The sequence below is a fragment of the Meriones unguiculatus genome, chromosome 4 (assembly GCF_030254825.1).
Source record: "Meriones unguiculatus strain TT.TT164.6M chromosome 4, Bangor_MerUng_6.1, whole genome shotgun sequence".
Lineage (NCBI taxonomy): Eukaryota > Metazoa > Chordata > Mammalia > Rodentia > Muridae > Meriones > Meriones unguiculatus.
Genome location: NC_083352.1, coordinates 63,008,675 through 63,025,043, shown reverse-complemented (window position 1 = coordinate 63,025,043; position 16,369 = coordinate 63,008,675). Strand labels below are relative to the sequence as shown.

Here is a 16,369-nt window from a genome sequence, read left to right as displayed (position 1 = left end):
GGAAACGTAGTTCTATGGGACCAATATAGGCTGCTTTATAATGCAAAGCCTCCCGGGAATTGTAGTTCGAATCAATTAACAAGCACAAGGCCTTCAGGCCCAAAGACACCAGAAAAGCGGTCAAAGCTGGGATTGGCTGAAGGATCTGGAGAGGGTGACTGCGCTGTGCCTCTCCGTGACGTCACATTCACTTGCCAACTAGTTTCTTAGCTTTCCCAGGAGGGACCGCGCCAGGGTGCCGTGACGTAAGATTCGCGCGCCGGAAGTATTTATCATTGGAGTCCTTGTGCTGGTCCTGAGCATGGCGGGGTTCGCTGAGCTCGGGCTGTCGTCATGGCTCGTGGAACAGTGTCGGCAGCTGGGGTTGAAGCAGCCCACTCCGGTGCAGCTCGGTTGCATCCCGGCCATCCTGGAGGGTGAGTCCTCTTTTCTCTTTTCGTGCCTTTCTTTGTCCTCTGTTCCTTAGCCCCACTTGCGTTCCACGAATCAGAAGTGGTATTGTATGTTTTGGGAACCCTGACCCGCATCGTTGGCATTTAGGCTGCAGCTGACTCATGTGCATTGTCACACAGACGATAGCACCTCTGAAATCGTACTACTCGAGCTTAGGGAGAGTTTGAAGAATGACTAATCAATGGCACTGAAAAAATAGAGTAGACCTGGCTTTGACTTAGCAAACAGAAACAGAAGCCATCAAATTCCAGATAAAAATCAGAGCTCTGTGTTTGCGTCAGTGCTTTTCTGCCCAGTTTACTTTTACCGTTAAAGAGACGCCCTGGAGCTGGATATGGTGATTTTCAGTCATCCCAGTACTGAGGAGGTGGAAGTAGGAGGATCAAGAGTTCAGAGTAATCCTCAACAGCAAGTTCCATAACAGCCTGGGCTACTTGAAAACTTATTTCAAACAAGGAATCACAATAATTGTTGTAAATTAGATAATAACACCCAAGGAACTAATGAAAATGAGACAGTTCTTTAATATTCCATTCTGCAGAAAGGGGTGCCAGCATAGAGCAAAGGCAAAAATGGCTGGTATGCTGATTTCAAGCAAGTTTTTGAAGCCTTTCCTCAAATCTCAGGAATCCCCTCTCAGTTCCCCAGCTCAGTAGTTTTTGATTTGAGGCTGCCCCCTGTTCTGATCCTGGGCTCATAGCTGACCACCTATAACTGTAACTATCCAACAGTTAAAAATCTAGGACATATGGGTGCCATCCACCAACTAGGAGAGAGAAAGGCGCAGCGCTCATCTGTAAGTGATGAACTCTAAGCGCACCTCATACTTGAAAACAGACTATAGCCATCTACAGTAAAGAGTGAATGCCCAACAGACTAATCATGGCCCTTACTTCATGGTGATACTGCTTTGCCTTCTGCCCAGGTCGGGACTGCTTGGGCTGTGCAAAAACAGGAAGTGGCAAGACAGCAGCCTTTGTACTTCCCATCCTGCAGAAACTGTCTGAGGACCCTTACGGCATCTTCTGCTTGGTCCTGACACCCACCAGGTGAGCCGCCAACACGCTGCCCCTAGGGGCCTAATCTGGCTGGGCTTTCTTGAAGCAAGTGCCCTGACCTGGTGTGAAATGGGAAAAGAATCATCCCGATCTTGTAGGGATGCAGAGTCTGGGAGGGCCTAACAGTGTGTGTGAAGTGTTCCCAGGACTCAGGAACTGAGTCAGGAAGAAGCTGGCCAGGAGGGAGCTACAGCAGTCTAACAGCTAGGGAAACAAAATGATGTTCTTGGGCCAGGAAGATTGCTTAGCAGGCAGAGGTGTTTGTCCACAAGCCTGATGACCTGAGTTCAGTTCCTGGAGACCCCACCCACATGGTGGAAAGAAAGAACTGACTCCCACAGATTGGCTTCTGTCCACCAGAGTACAACAGCATACACGTGCACACCTACACAAATAAGTGTAATAAATATTTTCAAAAGATATTGGAGGTGTAAAGGCGCCTGTATGCATAGGTTAAGAGGGCCAGGGAACATAAAGAATGTTATTAGAGCACCTTGAATATGGGTCTCAAGTATCACACAGAGGGTTAGGTTGTATGTGTGTTTACACGTGGGCTTAAGTTGTGTAGAGGCCAGGAGTTAACCTCAGGCATGTTTCTCAATTGCTCTCCACCTTATTTTCTTTTTTTTAAAAAAAGGGTTTATTTTTAATGCTAATGTGTGTTTCTGCCTGTGAGTGTGGTGCCCACAGAGGCCGGAAGAGGGGTGAGGTCCCCGCAATTACATGCTATTGTAAGCTACCTCATGTGCATACTGGAAACTGAACTGAGGTCCTTTGCTCTGAACCGTTGGGTCATTTTTTGAACTCCTTTCCACCACCACCACCTCAGCGTGTATCGCTGCCTGTTCTGGAACTCACTCTGTAGACCAGGCTGGCACTGCCTCCAGAGTGCTGGGATTAAAGGAGTGTGCCACCACACAATGGCAAAGACTTGTTTGCTAGTCATGCATGGTGACACACGCCTGTAATTGCAGCGCTCAGAGAGGCAGAAGCTCTGAGTTCGAGGCTAGCCTGGGCTATAAAACGAATCCAGGACAGCCAGGACTGTTAACACAGAGAAACCCTGTCTCAAAAACAACCAAAAAGAGAAACAATAACAACAACAAGATCTGTTTATTTCTGTGCCTTGGATCAGAAGAGAGCATTGTATTGTAGACAGTTGTGAACCACCATATGAGCGCTGGAAATTGAAGGAAGGAAATTGAAGGAAGGACCTCCGGAAGAGGGCTTCCTTAGCTGCCTCTTTGCCCTGGCCTTCTATTGTTCATTGATTGATTGATTGATACAAGGTTTCTCTGTGTAGCCCTGGCTGTCCTGGAACTAACTCTGTAGACCAGCTGGCTTTGAGCTCAGAGATCCACCTGCCTCTGCCTCCCAGCATGCTGGGATTACAGGCATGTGCCACTGCATGGAGCTTCCCATCTTTTTTTTTTTTTTTAAGATTTATTTATTAATTATGTATACAGTGTTCTGCCTGCATGTGTGCCTCCAGGCCAGAAGAGGGCACCAGATCTCATTATAGATCGTGGTGCCACTATGTGGTTGTTGAGAATTGAATTCAGGACCTCTGGAAGAGCAGCCAGCACTCTGAACCTCTGAGCCATCTCTCCAGCCCTCCATTTTCTTTTTTGAGACAGCATCTGTCACTGAAATTAGGGCTCGTTGATCGGCTAGGTTGGCTGGCCAATGAGCCCCACTCCTGTGTCAGTGCCCCTCCTCTCCCCCACGGAGATATGGCTGCGCACTGAGCTTTTACAAAGATGCTGAGCATCTGATCCGGGTCATCATGCTTGCACAGTGAGCAGTCTGCTGCTGTGTGCTTATTCTGTTTGTGTTCTGGGGATGGAACTCCAGCTGTTAGCTTGTTCCTTACCTGCTGGGACGTTGCCATCCCCCCTAGAACTGATTTTGAGGAGGCCATCAACATTAGGGAAGTGGAGGCCATGAGGAGCCTGGGGGAAGGGAGGGAGATGAGCACAGGTGTTCACTGACCCAGCTGTTCTTTGCACCCATAGGGAGCTGGCCTACCAGATCGCGGAGCAGTTCCGGGTGCTGGGGAAGCCCCTGGGCCTGAAGGACTGCATTATTGTCGGCGGCATGGGTATGGGGCCTATGAGGCTGGGGTGGACCGTGGGGTCCCTGCTGACCCACTCACTCAGCCTTGTTTCTCCCTCCACTGCAGACATGGTGGCACAGGCACTGGAGCTGTCCCGGAAGCCTCACGTGGTCATTGCCACCCCCGGGCGCCTGGCCGACCACCTGCGCAGCTCCAACACTTTCAACATGAAGAAAATTCGATTTCTGGTTAGCCAGCTGTGCTCCCTCTCAGGGGCTTGGGGCTGGAGGCGGGGCTCAGAGGACATGCGCCAATTCTCTCTTCTCTCCTCTCTCTTTGAGACAGAGTCTCTCTGTAGTCCCACTGTCCTGGATCTGTCTGTATAGATGTGCGCCAGTGTGCTTGGCTGGAGCATTCTTCATAGGTCACTGAGCAAAGGGCTAGAAATAAAGATGAAGGCCAGCTGGGTGTGGTGGGCCTCTCGTTCCAACCCAGCACTCACGAGGTGGAGACACAAGGATTTCTATGAGCTCAAGGCCAGCCTGCTCTACAGAGCGCTCCAGGACAGTCAGGACTACACAGCCAGACCCTGTCTTATACAAAACAAAGTCCGGTAGAGACAAGGCACGTAGAAGGGGACCGCCCTAGAGGAATGCTAGAGCAGCATATCAGAGCACATGACCTGGACTGGAGGCTGGGACAGTGTTCAAGGAGCTCATTTCGTGGTCCCTGAAAAGCAGGTGGTTTGGGCTTGGGACTTAGCGTACGCTGTCCGGACTGTTTGCAGCCCCCTCCTACCCCTCCAACGCAGGTGATGGATGAAGCCGACCGGCTGCTGGAGCAGGGTTGCACTGACTTCACTGCGGACCTAGAGACCATCCTGGCAGCCGTTCCAGCACACAGGCAGACACTGCTCTTCAGTGCCACACTGACCGACACACTCAAGGAGCTTCAGGGCCTAGCCACCAACCAGCCCTTCTTCTGGGAGGCGCAGGCCCCGTGAGTTCCAAGGCTGTGGGTGAGGGTCTCGCCAGACAGCCAGGCAGAGGCAGCTGGGGGTAAGCCGCTCTGCCTTTCCACCGTCAGCGTTCGCACAGTGGAGCAGCTTGACCAGCGTTACCTGCTGGTGCCGGAGAAGGTGAAGGACGCCTACCTGGTTCACCTGGTCCAGACCTTCCAAGACCAGGTGGAGGACTGCTCCATCATCATCTTCACCAACACCTGCAAGTGAGTGAGTGGTCCTGGCCTCCCGTACCAGAGGTCCTGGCCTGGTCTCCTTCATGTGAGCATGAAGCTCGGCTAGGTGCTGCTGAGTGAGTCCAGCACCCAGGAGGCAGGCCAGGGCTACGCAGTGAGACCCTGACTCAAAAGAAAACAAATATAGCAAATACATGCTACTGGCTGTCTCAGCTTGGGTCAGTGTAGAAGGGCAGAGGGAAGAGGGTCTCTGTCTGTCCACAGGGGGGATGAAGGCTGCAGAGCAGGGTCCAGCGACTTGGTCAGGGCGGCTTCTTGTTGGTTCTGGCTTTGAGACGCTCATAGGCAGCCAACCTAGCATCTCTACCACCTAGGTGATGTCTTGGTCGGCTGGGCAGCACACCCACAGCCACCCTTTTCCCTCTAGGACCTGCCAAATCCTTTGTATGATGCTTCGAAAGTTCAGCTTCCCCGCAGTGGCGCTGCACTCCATGATGAAGCAGGTGACTCTCTGGTCTCAAGCCTGTGGGTAGAGTGCTTACCCAGCATGTGTGAGAGCCAGGGCCATCCCTAACACCATGAACTGGGGGCTACATGGATGTGCATGCCTGGAGCAACAGAGGCCTGAAGATCAGGAGTTCAAGGCGAGCCTTGCATACATAGGAAACACAAGGCCAGCTTAGGCTAAAGGGCATCTTTTGGGTTTTGCTTTCTTGGGTTTTTTGAGACAGGGTCTTAGAGCTCTTTATGTCTCTTCAAACCCAGAGATCCTCCTGGCTCTGCTTCCCCAGTGCCCAGCAGAGCCCTGCCTTAAAACACGTACACACAAACAGACACGCACACGCGTGCGCGCACGGACACGACGTCAGAGCTCACCCATGTAGTCCTGCTGTCCCCTTTGGCTTTGGGACCACCTTCCCTCTGGTCTCTGCACTGTCCCCAGGCTCCCTCCATTTGCTCACAAACCTCTCCCACCTGTGGCACAGAAAGAACGCTTTGCAGCCCTGGCCAAGTTCAAGTCCAGCATCTACCGGATTCTCATCGCCACTGACGTGGCTTCGAGGTGAGCAGGTTTCCACAGCTAACTGTTCCTCCCATGGGCGGTGAGGCCAGGAAGCCGGGCTTGGGGACGGCTGGGTGTCAGCCTTGGTCCCCCACATGGACTCCCCAGCTGGGTGCTCTGTATCCCCAGGGGCCTGGACATCCCCACCGTGCAGGTAGTCATCAACCACAACACCCCTGGGCTCCCCAAGATCTACATCCACCGAGTTGGTCGCACAGCCCGTGCAGGTAAGCCAGGCCTGGGAGGTCACAGTGAGATGCTGCGGAGCTCCCTCTGTCCTTCGGAGGCTGAGGCTTGGGGACACCTTCCCAGTGACATCCTCAGCCTGCTGCTGCACGTGGATGCTGACCCAGGGGCCAGGGAGACATTCCCTCATGCCTGCAACTAGGAGAGACCAGACTGCTAGGGCTAGCCTGGACCTGCCATCCTGACCCTGTGCCACCGTGGGTCAGAGGCCCTGTAGGCAGCAGCCACTCGGTCACCACTGTAGAAAGGGCTACAGAGTAGAACTAACCCTGGCTCCCTTCCAGCATCCTGGGTGGAGCCCCTCTGAGCTGTCCCCTTCCCTAGTATGCCTCTGAGGAGGATCGTGGCTCTGTCCGGCAGGGGGGAGCCTCTTGTTAGGCCAGGTCCTGTCACAGACATGTCCCCACAGGGAGGCAGGGACAGGCCATCACGCTGGTGACGCAGTATGACATCCACCTGTTGCATGCCATCGAGGAGCAGATCAGTAAGTGGCTGGGGTTCAGGGGAGCCATGGGTGGGACCTGTCCAGCTCTGAGAGAGAGCCCCCTTCCCGGCCACCCTGTCCTGGTGCTCATCCGACGCGGTGAAAGGCTGCGGCACACAGGCCTCACTCCTGCAGGTGTGCCTGTGGTAAGAAGGGGGCTGTGTGGCTGGGAGCCTCCCCCATGTTAAGCAGCCGCTGAGACAGACCATCTGGGGCTCCCTGCAGCAAGCAAGCTTTCCTGAGCTCTCACAGTAAGCCACAGTGGCCTAGAAGTCCTGGGCTGCCAAGAGAAGCTTGCCTCCGCTTCCGAGGTTGCTGGGGTCACAGGCACAAGATCTTAACCCATTCACTCTTTCGTTTCATTTATTTATTCATTCATTTACTTGAGACAGATTCTTGCTCTGCAGAGCTGGTCTGGAACACATAGTGACACCCCTGCCTCAGCCTCCCAGTGCTGTGAGGACAGACATGTGCCACCAAGCTTGGCACAATTTTGCTTTTTTTGACTATCGTCCACGTTTAGTTGGATCCAGACATCCAGAACTGGGGTGCAGGGGGCGAGGCGCACTCACAGCCCAACTCACTTTGCCTGTCCTGCCCTGCTGCCCGCAGAGAAGCAGCTAGAGGAGCTGGCAGTGGAGGAAGCCGAGGTCCTGCAGATCCTCACTCAGGTCAACGTGGTGCGCCGGGAGTGCGAGATCGTGAGTGTGGCCGGCCTGCGGGGGTGTGGGAGGGGGCTCCCTGCTGGGGGGCAAGACCTGACCTTGTTCCCCATCCTTCTAGAAACTAGAGGCGACTCATTTCGATGAAAAGAAGGAGATCAACAAGCGGAAGCAGCTTATTCTGGAGGGAAAGGTGGGAGGCCTCGATTGGGCAGGGCCAGGAATAGGGGTGTGGCCAGCGGTGGTGGGCGGGGCTTGCCCCGCTCCAGGCTCAGCAGAGCTCCCTTCCTCAGGACCCTGACCTGGAGGCCAAGCGCAAGGCGGAGCTGGCCAAGATTAAGCAGCAGAACCGTCGCTTCAAGGAGAAGGTGGAGCAGACACTTCGACAGAAGAAAGCTGGCCGAGGGGCTCGGCCCCCAGCATTGGCCAAGGCCCAGGCATGAGCTGAGAACCTGCGGCCGCAGGTATCCTGGGTGGGCCACAGAGGGCCTCAGTAAACGCTCTTTAAACCTGGCAGTCCGACTTGAGAAGGAAGAGGGATGGGTCTGCAGGACTTAGGTCCCCAAAGCCTGTTGCCCATATGGATGACCACTGTTGCCTTCCCTCGCAGTGTCCCTGGGATGCTGGGCGGCGGCAGCCAGCCGCAACAGGTGCCAGCAACGTCACGCACTTGTACAGCCACTTCAGAAATGTAATCCCGGCATAGCGCCGCTCAGGGTTCTAGAAAACTACACAGTGCAAAGCTCAGGACAGCCGGGGTCCCCTGGGCCCTGGCAGGGCCCCTTGGGAGCACAGACCCTCCCAGGCTGACTAGGGCGCCGCCTCTGCCAGGCGTGCCAGGCCCTCTCGCAGCTCGCTCAGCTCAAACAGCCGCACGTCCAGGAGCTGCGCGGCCCGGCCCACCTCCACCCGCGCCCGTTCCCGCTCGGCCCGAGCCTCCTCCAGGCTGCACTCCATCGCCCGCAGCTGCTGCTCCAGCTCCGTGTTCCGGGTCTCCAGGTCCTGCAGTGGGAGGAAGGGGTGGCGTGGGGCAATCTGAGAAGCTCTGGTTGCCAGTCCTGCTGGATTTGGGAGGTGGCGAGGAGTCCGTCAAGTGCCATGAAAGTGTGAGGCACAGATACGGAGCTTGGAATCCAACATTCCACATAAAAAGCTGAGCTGGGGTGGAGAGATGGCTAAGAGCACTGCTTGCTCTTCCAGAAGGCCTGAGTTCAATTCCCAGCAACCACATGGTGGCTCATAATAATCTCTAGTGAAATCTGGTGCCCTCTTCTGGCCTTCAGGTGTACATGCAAGCAGAACACTATATGTAATAAAATAAGTCTTTAAAAAAAAAACAAAAAACTGAGCATGGTTGGCACACATTTGTCGGCCTAGGACTGGGGTGATGGGCACGATTCCTGGAGCACGGTGACTTGCCTAAGCCGTCCCAGGCCAGTACGAGACACTTCTAAACAAGCTGAAGGACTGGAGAGTTGATTCCGTGGTGAAAGAGATGGTAAAGAGCCTGCCACAACCTGAGAGGCCTGAATTCCAATCCCTCACATCCACGTAAAATCCAGGGTCCCAGATACAGCTAGCTGCTGAGCACCAAGAGCGTGTCCCTGCTGGTCACTGACTAAGCGCCCAGCCAGCCTGGGCGCGGGGAGATGGATTATCGTAAAGAATGAAGTGGAAGGGGAAGCCCACCGAAGCCCAGCTCGGGCCTGCGCACAAGCACCTGTATCCACAAACACCCAGTGGACCGTCCTGAGTGGCTGCCGCGCCGCCAGCCACCCCTCCTCAGGCTCACCTCGCTAACTTTCTCCCCAGGAATCTCTTGGGAAGGCTCACTTTGGGGTGAGGTCTCTAGACTGCTCCCGGGACCTCAGACTGCTCAAATGGCACCACCATGAGGCGCCTTTGCAGCTGCACTCACCATGGCACTCACAGGTGGAGGGAACCCGCCCTGCCCAGGCCCCTCCCATAGGCGGGGTCACGCAGCCGACCTGAACCTTCTGCTGGGTCTCCTCCCGCTCAGTGGCGTCAGAAGCATCTCGGGTCCCTGTGCTCTGATTCTTCAAAGTCTGGATCTCCTGGAGCAGAAGGGGGCCCGGGTCTGCTCAGAGGCTCCTGGGTTCCGCGGGAGAGGTGGGTGAGGGCCCCGGAGCTTGCCCCTGGCTTACTTGGTCCTTGGTCTGTACCCGAGCCTCCAGTTGCTCCACGGACTGGCTGGTTGCTTCCTTCTCTCCCGCCGAGACCGAGACCGGCTCTGCAGCCGCCTGGGCCTCCAGCTCCGCCACCTGCACACACACAGCCCAGTAGGCCCGCCGCCCTCGGGGACGTGGAAAGCCTGGTGACCCCCGTGAAGTTCTCCCAGTTCCAAGTCATTCAGCAAGAAGCGGGCTCCTCACCCGCTGCCGCAGGCGGTCAGCCTCCGCACGCTGGGCCTCCAGCTGCTGCCTCCACTGAGCAGCCGCCGAGTTAGCCTCGCGGAGGGCCCCGGCCAGCCTCTGGTTGCTGTCCTGCAGCGCGAAGAACTCGGCCTCCCACTGGACCTCGCCCACGGAGCTGCGGGAAGACACCGGGCCGGGGTGTGCGCAGTCAGGGGGCTGGCATCTGGTGGGGGCATCCTGGGCTAAAAGCAGGGCCAAAGCAACACTGAGCTAGGAGCAGGGGACCATGAATCCAAGGGGTGTGGCGCAGGCAAGCGGCTCGTGGGAGGCGGAGCCGGGCCATCCCATGAGAACGAAGTCAGCCTAGGTTATACACAATGAGTTCTAGGCCAGACGGTGGAACAGGCAACAAGTGAGACCCTACCTCCACAAACTTGGGAACCTATCCCTGGGCCCCGCCCCAGATTGCCACGGGATAGCTCGCTGGAGCAACGGAATGGGGGCGGGGGCAGCGCCTCAGCAGACGAGGCAGGAAGCGACTGTCTCCTCCGTTCAGGGTCTGCAGTGCAGATTCCCCCACTCCCACCCAGCTGCACCTTCCGCAACCCACGCCCCCATGTGGCCCCACCCATCCAAGGCCCCGCCTCACTACCCACGCCCCTGAATCCCTGCCACAAGGTCTGTCCTGGGTGCGTCCCGCCCTAGCACACCCCTGGTGCCACCCATGCTCCTCAGTGCCAGTCAAGACCCTGACCACAGAAATACCACACCCTGCCACTCCTAAAGCTAAGTCACAGCCAGGAAACAGCCCCTAGGCACCACCACGACCATCCTGGCGTCAAGCAGGCTCCGCCCAGCACACCTGCCGAGCAAGCAGTACCCCTCACCCTTCTGACAGCATCTTCTTCAACCGCTCCCGCTCAGTGGGGCCAGGGGCGTCTGCACTCTGGCTGCGGAACAGCTTCTCCTCTCCTGGACCGTTGGTACTGACCAAGGGACTTGGGGGGACCTGTGCATGGGAGCCAGGACTGGGTCACAGGGGGCGCTTGCTTCAGTCAAGGATGCCGTCGGAAGTAGGCTTGATTTAGGGGAAGACTGGGGGCATTGCGACCTGAGCCTCTGAGCTGAGCTATGAAGCCCAGTGTCTCTCCTCCCTCCTCACTCTCCAGAGCTCCGTGGGGACCCTGGGTGGGAAACCTGTGCTCTACCTGCCTGGGTCGTCACTAACTCCACAGGACCAAACCGGAACAACCTACAGAGAATCTGGGGTCTGACACTTGGAACTGTTCTGCCTGGGCACAGAAATTCAAACATCCCATTTAAAATTGAGGCATGGCCAGCAAGATGGCTCAGAAGGTAAGGGAGCTGCTCACCAAGCCTGGCGCCCTGCTGAAAGGAGAGCACTGACTCCCACACGGGGTCCCTGGATGTTCAGGTGCACATACATGCACACACAAATAAACGCAGTAAGGCCACCAAGCCTTAGACACTAGCACAGTTGCCGCGGCCCCTGAGAGATCCCAGGCCTATAGCCGCCTCAGGGGTGTGGTAAGCATGGGCGACAGGAACACCTACCTGGTGGGAGGAAAGAGCCAGGGCAGGACTAGTGAATTCTCCGCCATCTTGAGATTTCTCCCGAGCCAGCCTGGCAGCTTCTCTCACCTCCTGAAACTTCTCAGCAAACTGGGGGTGAGGCAGGGGGACAATCAGAACGCACTCCCCCACACCTCCCATCCCAGCACCCCATCCCCTGCCGGCCCTGTCACACTGGGGAAGGCTGGAAAAGACCCACCCTGTGAGCACCTTAGGCATCAGGGTGACCCCTGGAGGGGTCTAGCAGAGCAGAGGTGACATTAGAGGTTCTGAGCCTCACAGAAGGGGACTCCCTGTTCCTGTCAGGCGGGCTCAGAGTAGACAGCCTGAGGCTGGCTGCCCATCTGTCCTTCACACCCGCCAGTACCTCACAGCACAGGGAAGGACGTCCACAGCCAGAGAGGGCCGGCCTCTCGGCATTCCTTCTCCTAAAGGGGTCAGCTGACGACTAGTGCTGGTTCCCTGCTCACAATAATGCATTTTCATTTTAATATAGTTTTGTTTATCAAAAATACTAGGTTGAGACGAGCTCAGTGGTAGAGTGTCAGCTGATGTGGCAGAAAAGCTGCACCAGGTCACACACCACCTCAGGCAACTAATTTGAGACTGCCCGGTACTCCAATGCCCTCTGCAGGCACACACACGCACGCACACATACAGAGGCATGAACATGCTTATACATAAAATTAAAATAAAGCCCAGTGGGGGTGGTGCAAACCTTTTAGCCCCAGCTCTCAGGAGGCAGAGGCAGGGGGTCTCTAGGCCTGTGTGGTCTACACAGAGAGACCGTGTCTCAAAAACAGAAAGGAAGGAAGGAAGGAGGGAAGGAGGGAAGAAAGAAGGAAAGAAAGGAAGAAAGAAAAGTGAGGCTTGTGAGCTGGCTCAGTAAGCTTCTGTTGAGATGGTGACTTAAGCTTGGTCCCTGGGATCTACACGGCAGGAGGGAACTGACTCCCACTGGCTGTCCTTTGATTTTCTCAGCACACATGCACCCACACTGACATACAACACAGAAAGAGTACAGAAATGTAATAAGAACTTTTAAAAGAGAACTTGTTTTTTTAATTTCTTTTTATTACTTTTAATTGTGTGTATATACATACATGTAAGTGCACCCAGAAAAGTGCATCAAATTGTCCCCTCCATGGAGTCACAGATGTTTGTGAGTCACCGTGTGGGTCTGGGAGTTGAACTCCCTCCTCTGCAAGAGCAGCACACACAGCACACACAGACTCCTAGCCACCATCTAGCCCCAGCTGCAGTGCGGGCACCGTGTGGCCCTGAGAGGCTCAGGCAGGCACGTCAGAAATTCAAAGTGAGCCTCAGCTACAACGTGTGAGTTTAGAACCAGCCTTGCCTACAGAGCAAGTTACAGCCCAGCCAGGCTACAGAAAAGAAAACTAGAAAAAAAAAATAACTATGTATCAGCTATGTGTATCTGGCTGCCATGTGGGTGCCTGGTGCCCGGGAGGCCAGAGGTGTCTGAGCTCCTAGAATGGGAGTTGTGATGAGCTGTGTGAGTTACAGTGAGCTGCTGTGTGAGGGCAGGAAATGGAACCTAGGTCCTCTGCCAGAGCAGCCATCGCTCTTGATCAAGAAATTATTATTATTTTTAATCAGGCAAGGACTAATCCCAGCCAGAAAGGCTGAGGGAGGATTCCTTGAGGCCAGAGAGATTTTAAGTAAACAAATAAGCCTGTGACCACAGCACTCTAATGGCAGAAATAGTGCTGAAAGTTTGAAGACAGTGAGACCTTGCCTTAAAACTCAAAATAAAATAAAATAAAATAAAATAAAAGGCCAGGCAGTAGTGGCATCCACTTTCAATCCCAGCACTTGGGAGGCCGAAGCAGGTGGATCTCGAGGCCAGCCTGGTCTACAGAATGAGTTCCAGAACAGCCAGGGCTATACAGAGAAACCCTGTCTCAAACAAGAGAGAGAGAGAGAGAGAGAGAGAGAGAGGGGCTGGAGGGCTGGAGAGTGCTTCCAAATGAATCTAGTTCCCAGCACCTACATCATGTGCCCTCACAACGCCTGCACCTCCAGCTGCAGGGGATCTAAAGCCGTTTCGAGACCTCTGCAGGCACCAGCACACACATGGCATATGCACACAGATACACACAAACACATGAAAATATATATGAAAAAAAGGACTCAATACCAAGTGTGATGGCAGAACCTGCTGGGGCTCGGGGATGGGCCCAGTTCACGCCTCCTCTTGATGCCCCTCAGGGGCATAAGGGCAGGCAAAGTCGGGGCAAGGTGCCGAGACCGCACTACTCAGGCACTCAAGCAGTCCTGTCAGGTGCGAGCCCACCTCCAGGAACACAGATGCCAATCACTGCCCACCTGGGTCAGCTGCTGTTCAGAGGCAAAGCCTAGGCCATAGACAGTGTTGGCTCGGCTGTCTGCCCACTGCCCGAACTTCTGAGAGGTTTTGGTGAAGGTCATGTTGGGAGTGACCGTGCTGTTGATGATGGCCTAGGGGAGGGGGAGCAAGATTCCCGATCAGCAGGAGTGACAACGGCCACCATAAGCAGCCAGCCTGACAGGCCAGGGTTGGGGAGCATTCAGGTGTAAGGCCAACCTTGGGCTATACATTGGATTTTAAAAGTCAAATTAGAAAAACTTAATTCTAGGCGTCTGTCTCAGTAGTAGATGCCTACCCAGAATCTCCCTCCGCCCCCCCCCCCCCCCCGTGAGGAGCTACAGGCAGGCTTACGGTTGGAGGATTCCTGACCCACTGAGGTCTGGAATTAACTGAAAGTCTGCATGCCCCTGACTGAGATCCCAACACAGCTATTTCTGGAAGAAGCTAGGTCTGTGGAGGGCTCATTGATCCCAGCCTGGCCAGTGGCTGCACTCCTGCCCCCAGGCCCCGCTCAGACCTTGGCACCGCCAATGCTGATGATTCGGTACACATTTCGAGTTGCATCATAGAAATAGGACACTGTGAGTGCGTGCTTGCCAGCGGGGATCCAGTTCCGCTTGGTAGTGGGGTCAATCTGGAACACGTGCGCCCGGGTGCTGAAAATTGGCTGTTCCCTGCAGGGGAACACAAGTTTGCAGGCCTCTGATGCCACCCAGGGGGGCATGGCCGGGTCGCAGTGGGTGGACGCTCACCTGGCTGTGGACATTGGTCAGGCTGGGCTGGACGGCCTCTAAGGGGTACCCCGAGGGTGACAGGAATGGCTTGTTTGTCCCCTGGGGAGAGAAGGAGCTTGTGAACAAGGCTCCAAGAGATGTTCAGGCCAAGCTGGGCTCCAGGTGACCTCGCCACACCAGCAGGAGAGGGAGGGGATGTCACTGGTCAGTCAGAACAGCTGCAGGTCCACCATTCGCCTCCTCAGCCTCAGCCCAGACTGGCCTCCGAAATGCAGCCAAGAATGGCCTTGCATTCCTGATCCTCTAACCTCCACCTTCCAAGTACGGGGAAGGCTGGCTTGTGCCATCACACTCAGTTTGTATGGCGAGGATGGAGCCCAGGGGGTCCTAAGTGCCAGGTGGGGCCTCTACCACCTAAGGAGAAGCCCCCTCCCAACTGGGCTGAGTATCACCAGAGAGGTGACAGAGTGCCACCAAACTGCCAGGGTAGGAGATGGCTCCCAGAACAGCCCAGAGGTCCTCAGCAAGCCAATGTTAAACTCGCTATCCAGGTTACCAGGAAAGTGTCCTCCCAAAAGAACTGGGCATGAGGTCGAGATAAGTGAGTAGGACTTACTCACCTTTCACCCGCCTGCCCCCTCAGGGCCCTGCGAAACAGGGACAGTGCTAGTCAGGAGTTCCAGGCCAGCCTGGACATCACTGAAAGATCCCCCGCCTATGAGAGTAAAAGTGGGGTGCTTCCCCTCTGCTCCCACAAAAGGACCACTTAGCACACTCCCCCAGAGCAAGGCCAGAACTCAGTCGGAGGTTCCAGGGAGACTATTTGAAAGGACAAAAAGAAAGCCTGGCATGGCGGCCTTCATCCTACTACTGGGGAGCGTGAGGAAGAAGAGTGTGGAGACTTGGAAGCTAACCTGGGCCGCACACACACACACACTCACAGCAGGCAAGTGGCCCAAATAAAACTGGTGAAGGGGCTCCCAGCCTCCCATGGGGGTGCCTGTACACATCACCCACCAGTTTCGGATACCCTCCTGAACCTCCAGATCTGCACCTGAGAGAATTGAGGAGGGTCCTTTCTGGTGCGGGAGGTCAGGGCCGGCGCCTGAGGTCACCCCCAACCCCGTGCTGTTCTGGGCAGCTGTTGTTGCGGTCACGGGGTCTGAAACTGGAACCCCCATGCGGGGGAGGGGAGGGGCGGCTCGGCTCGAGTCGCGGACGTGATTGGGACTGGCGGAGATTGAGGGAAAGGGGTCCCCGAACCCAGGCCCTTCCGGTCGGACCGCTCCTGCCTGGACTTGCTGAGATCGGGGAAAAGTTACTCACTGAATTGTCACGCGCCTCGGAGCAGCAGCACGGGGCGGGGGATCGCGAGCGCGAGCGGCGGGGGCCCTGCAAGAAGCCGGGCGCCCGACTCCCACTTGGGACCGGTCCCTACCCGCGCCAGGTCAGCACCTGAGCCCCAACTCCGTGAGCCGTGACCCGCAACTTTCCCAGCAGCGGAGCCTCGCGACGCGGCTCCCCGACACCCAGACCCGAGCTGGGGGACCTGGTGCACCCTCGCCCCAGCACCCCAGCCAGCACCCCAGCCCGCACCCAGGACCCCAACCCCTCAGTCTGCACTCCGCAGCACCCCGGCCCCGCCTCACAGTCCGCAACTTTGGAAACTATCTGCGTCCCCTGCGTCCCCTGAGCCACCCCCCCCCCCGCCACGATATCCGATCGCAAATTGGAAGCTGGGGTCCCCCCGCCCTGCTCACCCCGCGTCGCCGCCGCCGCTGCCTCCGGCCCGCGCCCTCCGCGCGCCCCGCGCCGCCCGCGCCTTTGTCTGCGCCGCCTCCAGTCCCATCGCGGCCAGTCCCCGCGCCGCCCCGCCTCTGCCCAGCGCCCCCTGCTGGCCAGAGACTCAGGGTGGGGAGGTGGGAGGGTACCCGGAGAGGGGAGAAGGGGGAGGAGAGACAGGGAGGGGGAAGGGTTCCAACGGGTGACAGAGGAGGGTGTTGGGGGAGGGGTTAAGAACGGCTGGGAAATGGAGCAGATGGGGGGCGGGGGGTGGGGTGGGAGATGGGAAATGGGA

General features: G+C 56.3%; 2 protein-coding genes across 5 annotated transcripts; one reads left to right on the top strand and one right to left on the bottom strand.

Moving 5' to 3' along the window:
* Nucleotides 1-258: 258 nt before the first annotated feature.
* Nucleotides 259-8,045, top strand: Ddx49 (DEAD-box helicase 49). Of its 2 annotated transcripts, XM_060381919.1 has the most exons (15): nucleotides 260-416; nucleotides 995-1,047; nucleotides 1,379-1,502; nucleotides 3,527-3,612; nucleotides 3,694-3,815; nucleotides 4,379-4,566; nucleotides 4,654-4,794; nucleotides 5,192-5,267; nucleotides 5,751-5,827; nucleotides 5,957-6,054; nucleotides 6,483-6,557; nucleotides 7,170-7,258; nucleotides 7,341-7,412; nucleotides 7,513-7,683; nucleotides 7,830-8,045. In XM_060381919.1, the coding sequence occupies exons 1-14, from the start codon at nucleotides 334-336 to the stop codon at nucleotides 7,660-7,662; spliced, it is 1,434 nt and encodes a 477-aa protein (XP_060237902.1). In that variant the 5' UTR covers nucleotides 260-333; the 3' UTR covers nucleotides 7,663-7,683; nucleotides 7,830-8,045. The 2 variants fall into 2 exon arrangements, with proteins under 2 accessions (XP_060237903.1, XP_060237902.1); XM_060381920.1 differs by lacking the exons at nucleotides 995-1,047; nucleotides 7,830-8,045 and having other exon boundaries at nucleotides 259-416; nucleotides 7,513-7,732.
* On the bottom strand, nucleotides 6,903-16,227 carry Homer3 (homer scaffold protein 3). 3 transcript variants are annotated; one of them, XM_021638068.2, is made up of 12 exons: nucleotides 16,053-16,227; nucleotides 15,619-15,684; nucleotides 14,913-14,939; nucleotides 14,311-14,391; nucleotides 14,076-14,232; nucleotides 13,537-13,668; nucleotides 11,170-11,277; nucleotides 10,482-10,603; nucleotides 9,613-9,769; nucleotides 9,385-9,501; nucleotides 9,208-9,294; nucleotides 6,903-8,221 (listed from the first exon to the last, which is right to left on the bottom strand). In XM_021638068.2, exons 4-12 carry the CDS (start codon nucleotides 14,322-14,324, stop codon nucleotides 8,030-8,032), a joined length of 1,086 nt encoding a protein of 361 aa, XP_021493743.1. In that variant the 5' UTR covers nucleotides 14,325-14,391; nucleotides 14,913-14,939; nucleotides 15,619-15,684; nucleotides 16,053-16,227; the 3' UTR covers nucleotides 6,903-8,029. The 3 variants fall into 3 exon arrangements, with proteins under 3 accessions (XP_021493743.1, XP_060237905.1, XP_021493741.1); XM_060381922.1 differs by lacking the exon at nucleotides 14,913-14,939; XM_021638066.2 differs by lacking the exons at nucleotides 14,913-14,939; nucleotides 15,619-15,684 and having other exon boundaries at nucleotides 16,053-16,224.
* Between the last annotated feature and the right edge of the window lie 142 nt (nucleotides 16,228-16,369).

Excerpts from the sequence above, each read along its gene's own strand:
- Homer3 (XM_021638068.2), bottom strand. Across the intron at positions 9,770-10,481 it reads AAGAAGATGCTGTCAGAAGG|CTCCGTGGGCGAGGTCCAGT; the intron begins GTGAGGGGTACT and ends GTCTTCCCGCAG. Across the intron at positions 8,222-9,207 it reads AGACCCAGCAGAAGGTTCAG|GACCTGGAGACCCGGAACAC; the intron begins GTCGGCTGCGTG and ends CTCCCACTGCAG.
- Ddx49 (XM_060381919.1), top strand. The coding sequence starts at position 334 with ATGGCTCGTGGAACAGTGTCGGCAGCTGGGGTTGAAGCAGCCCACTCC. Across the intron at positions 1,048-1,378 it reads GGCTGGTATGCTGATTTCAA|GTCGGGACTGCTTGGGCTGT; the intron begins GCAAGTTTTTGA and ends CCTTCTGCCCAG. Across the intron at positions 7,413-7,512 it reads AGCTTATTCTGGAGGGAAAG|GACCCTGACCTGGAGGCCAA; the intron begins GTGGGAGGCCTC and ends TCCCTTCCTCAG.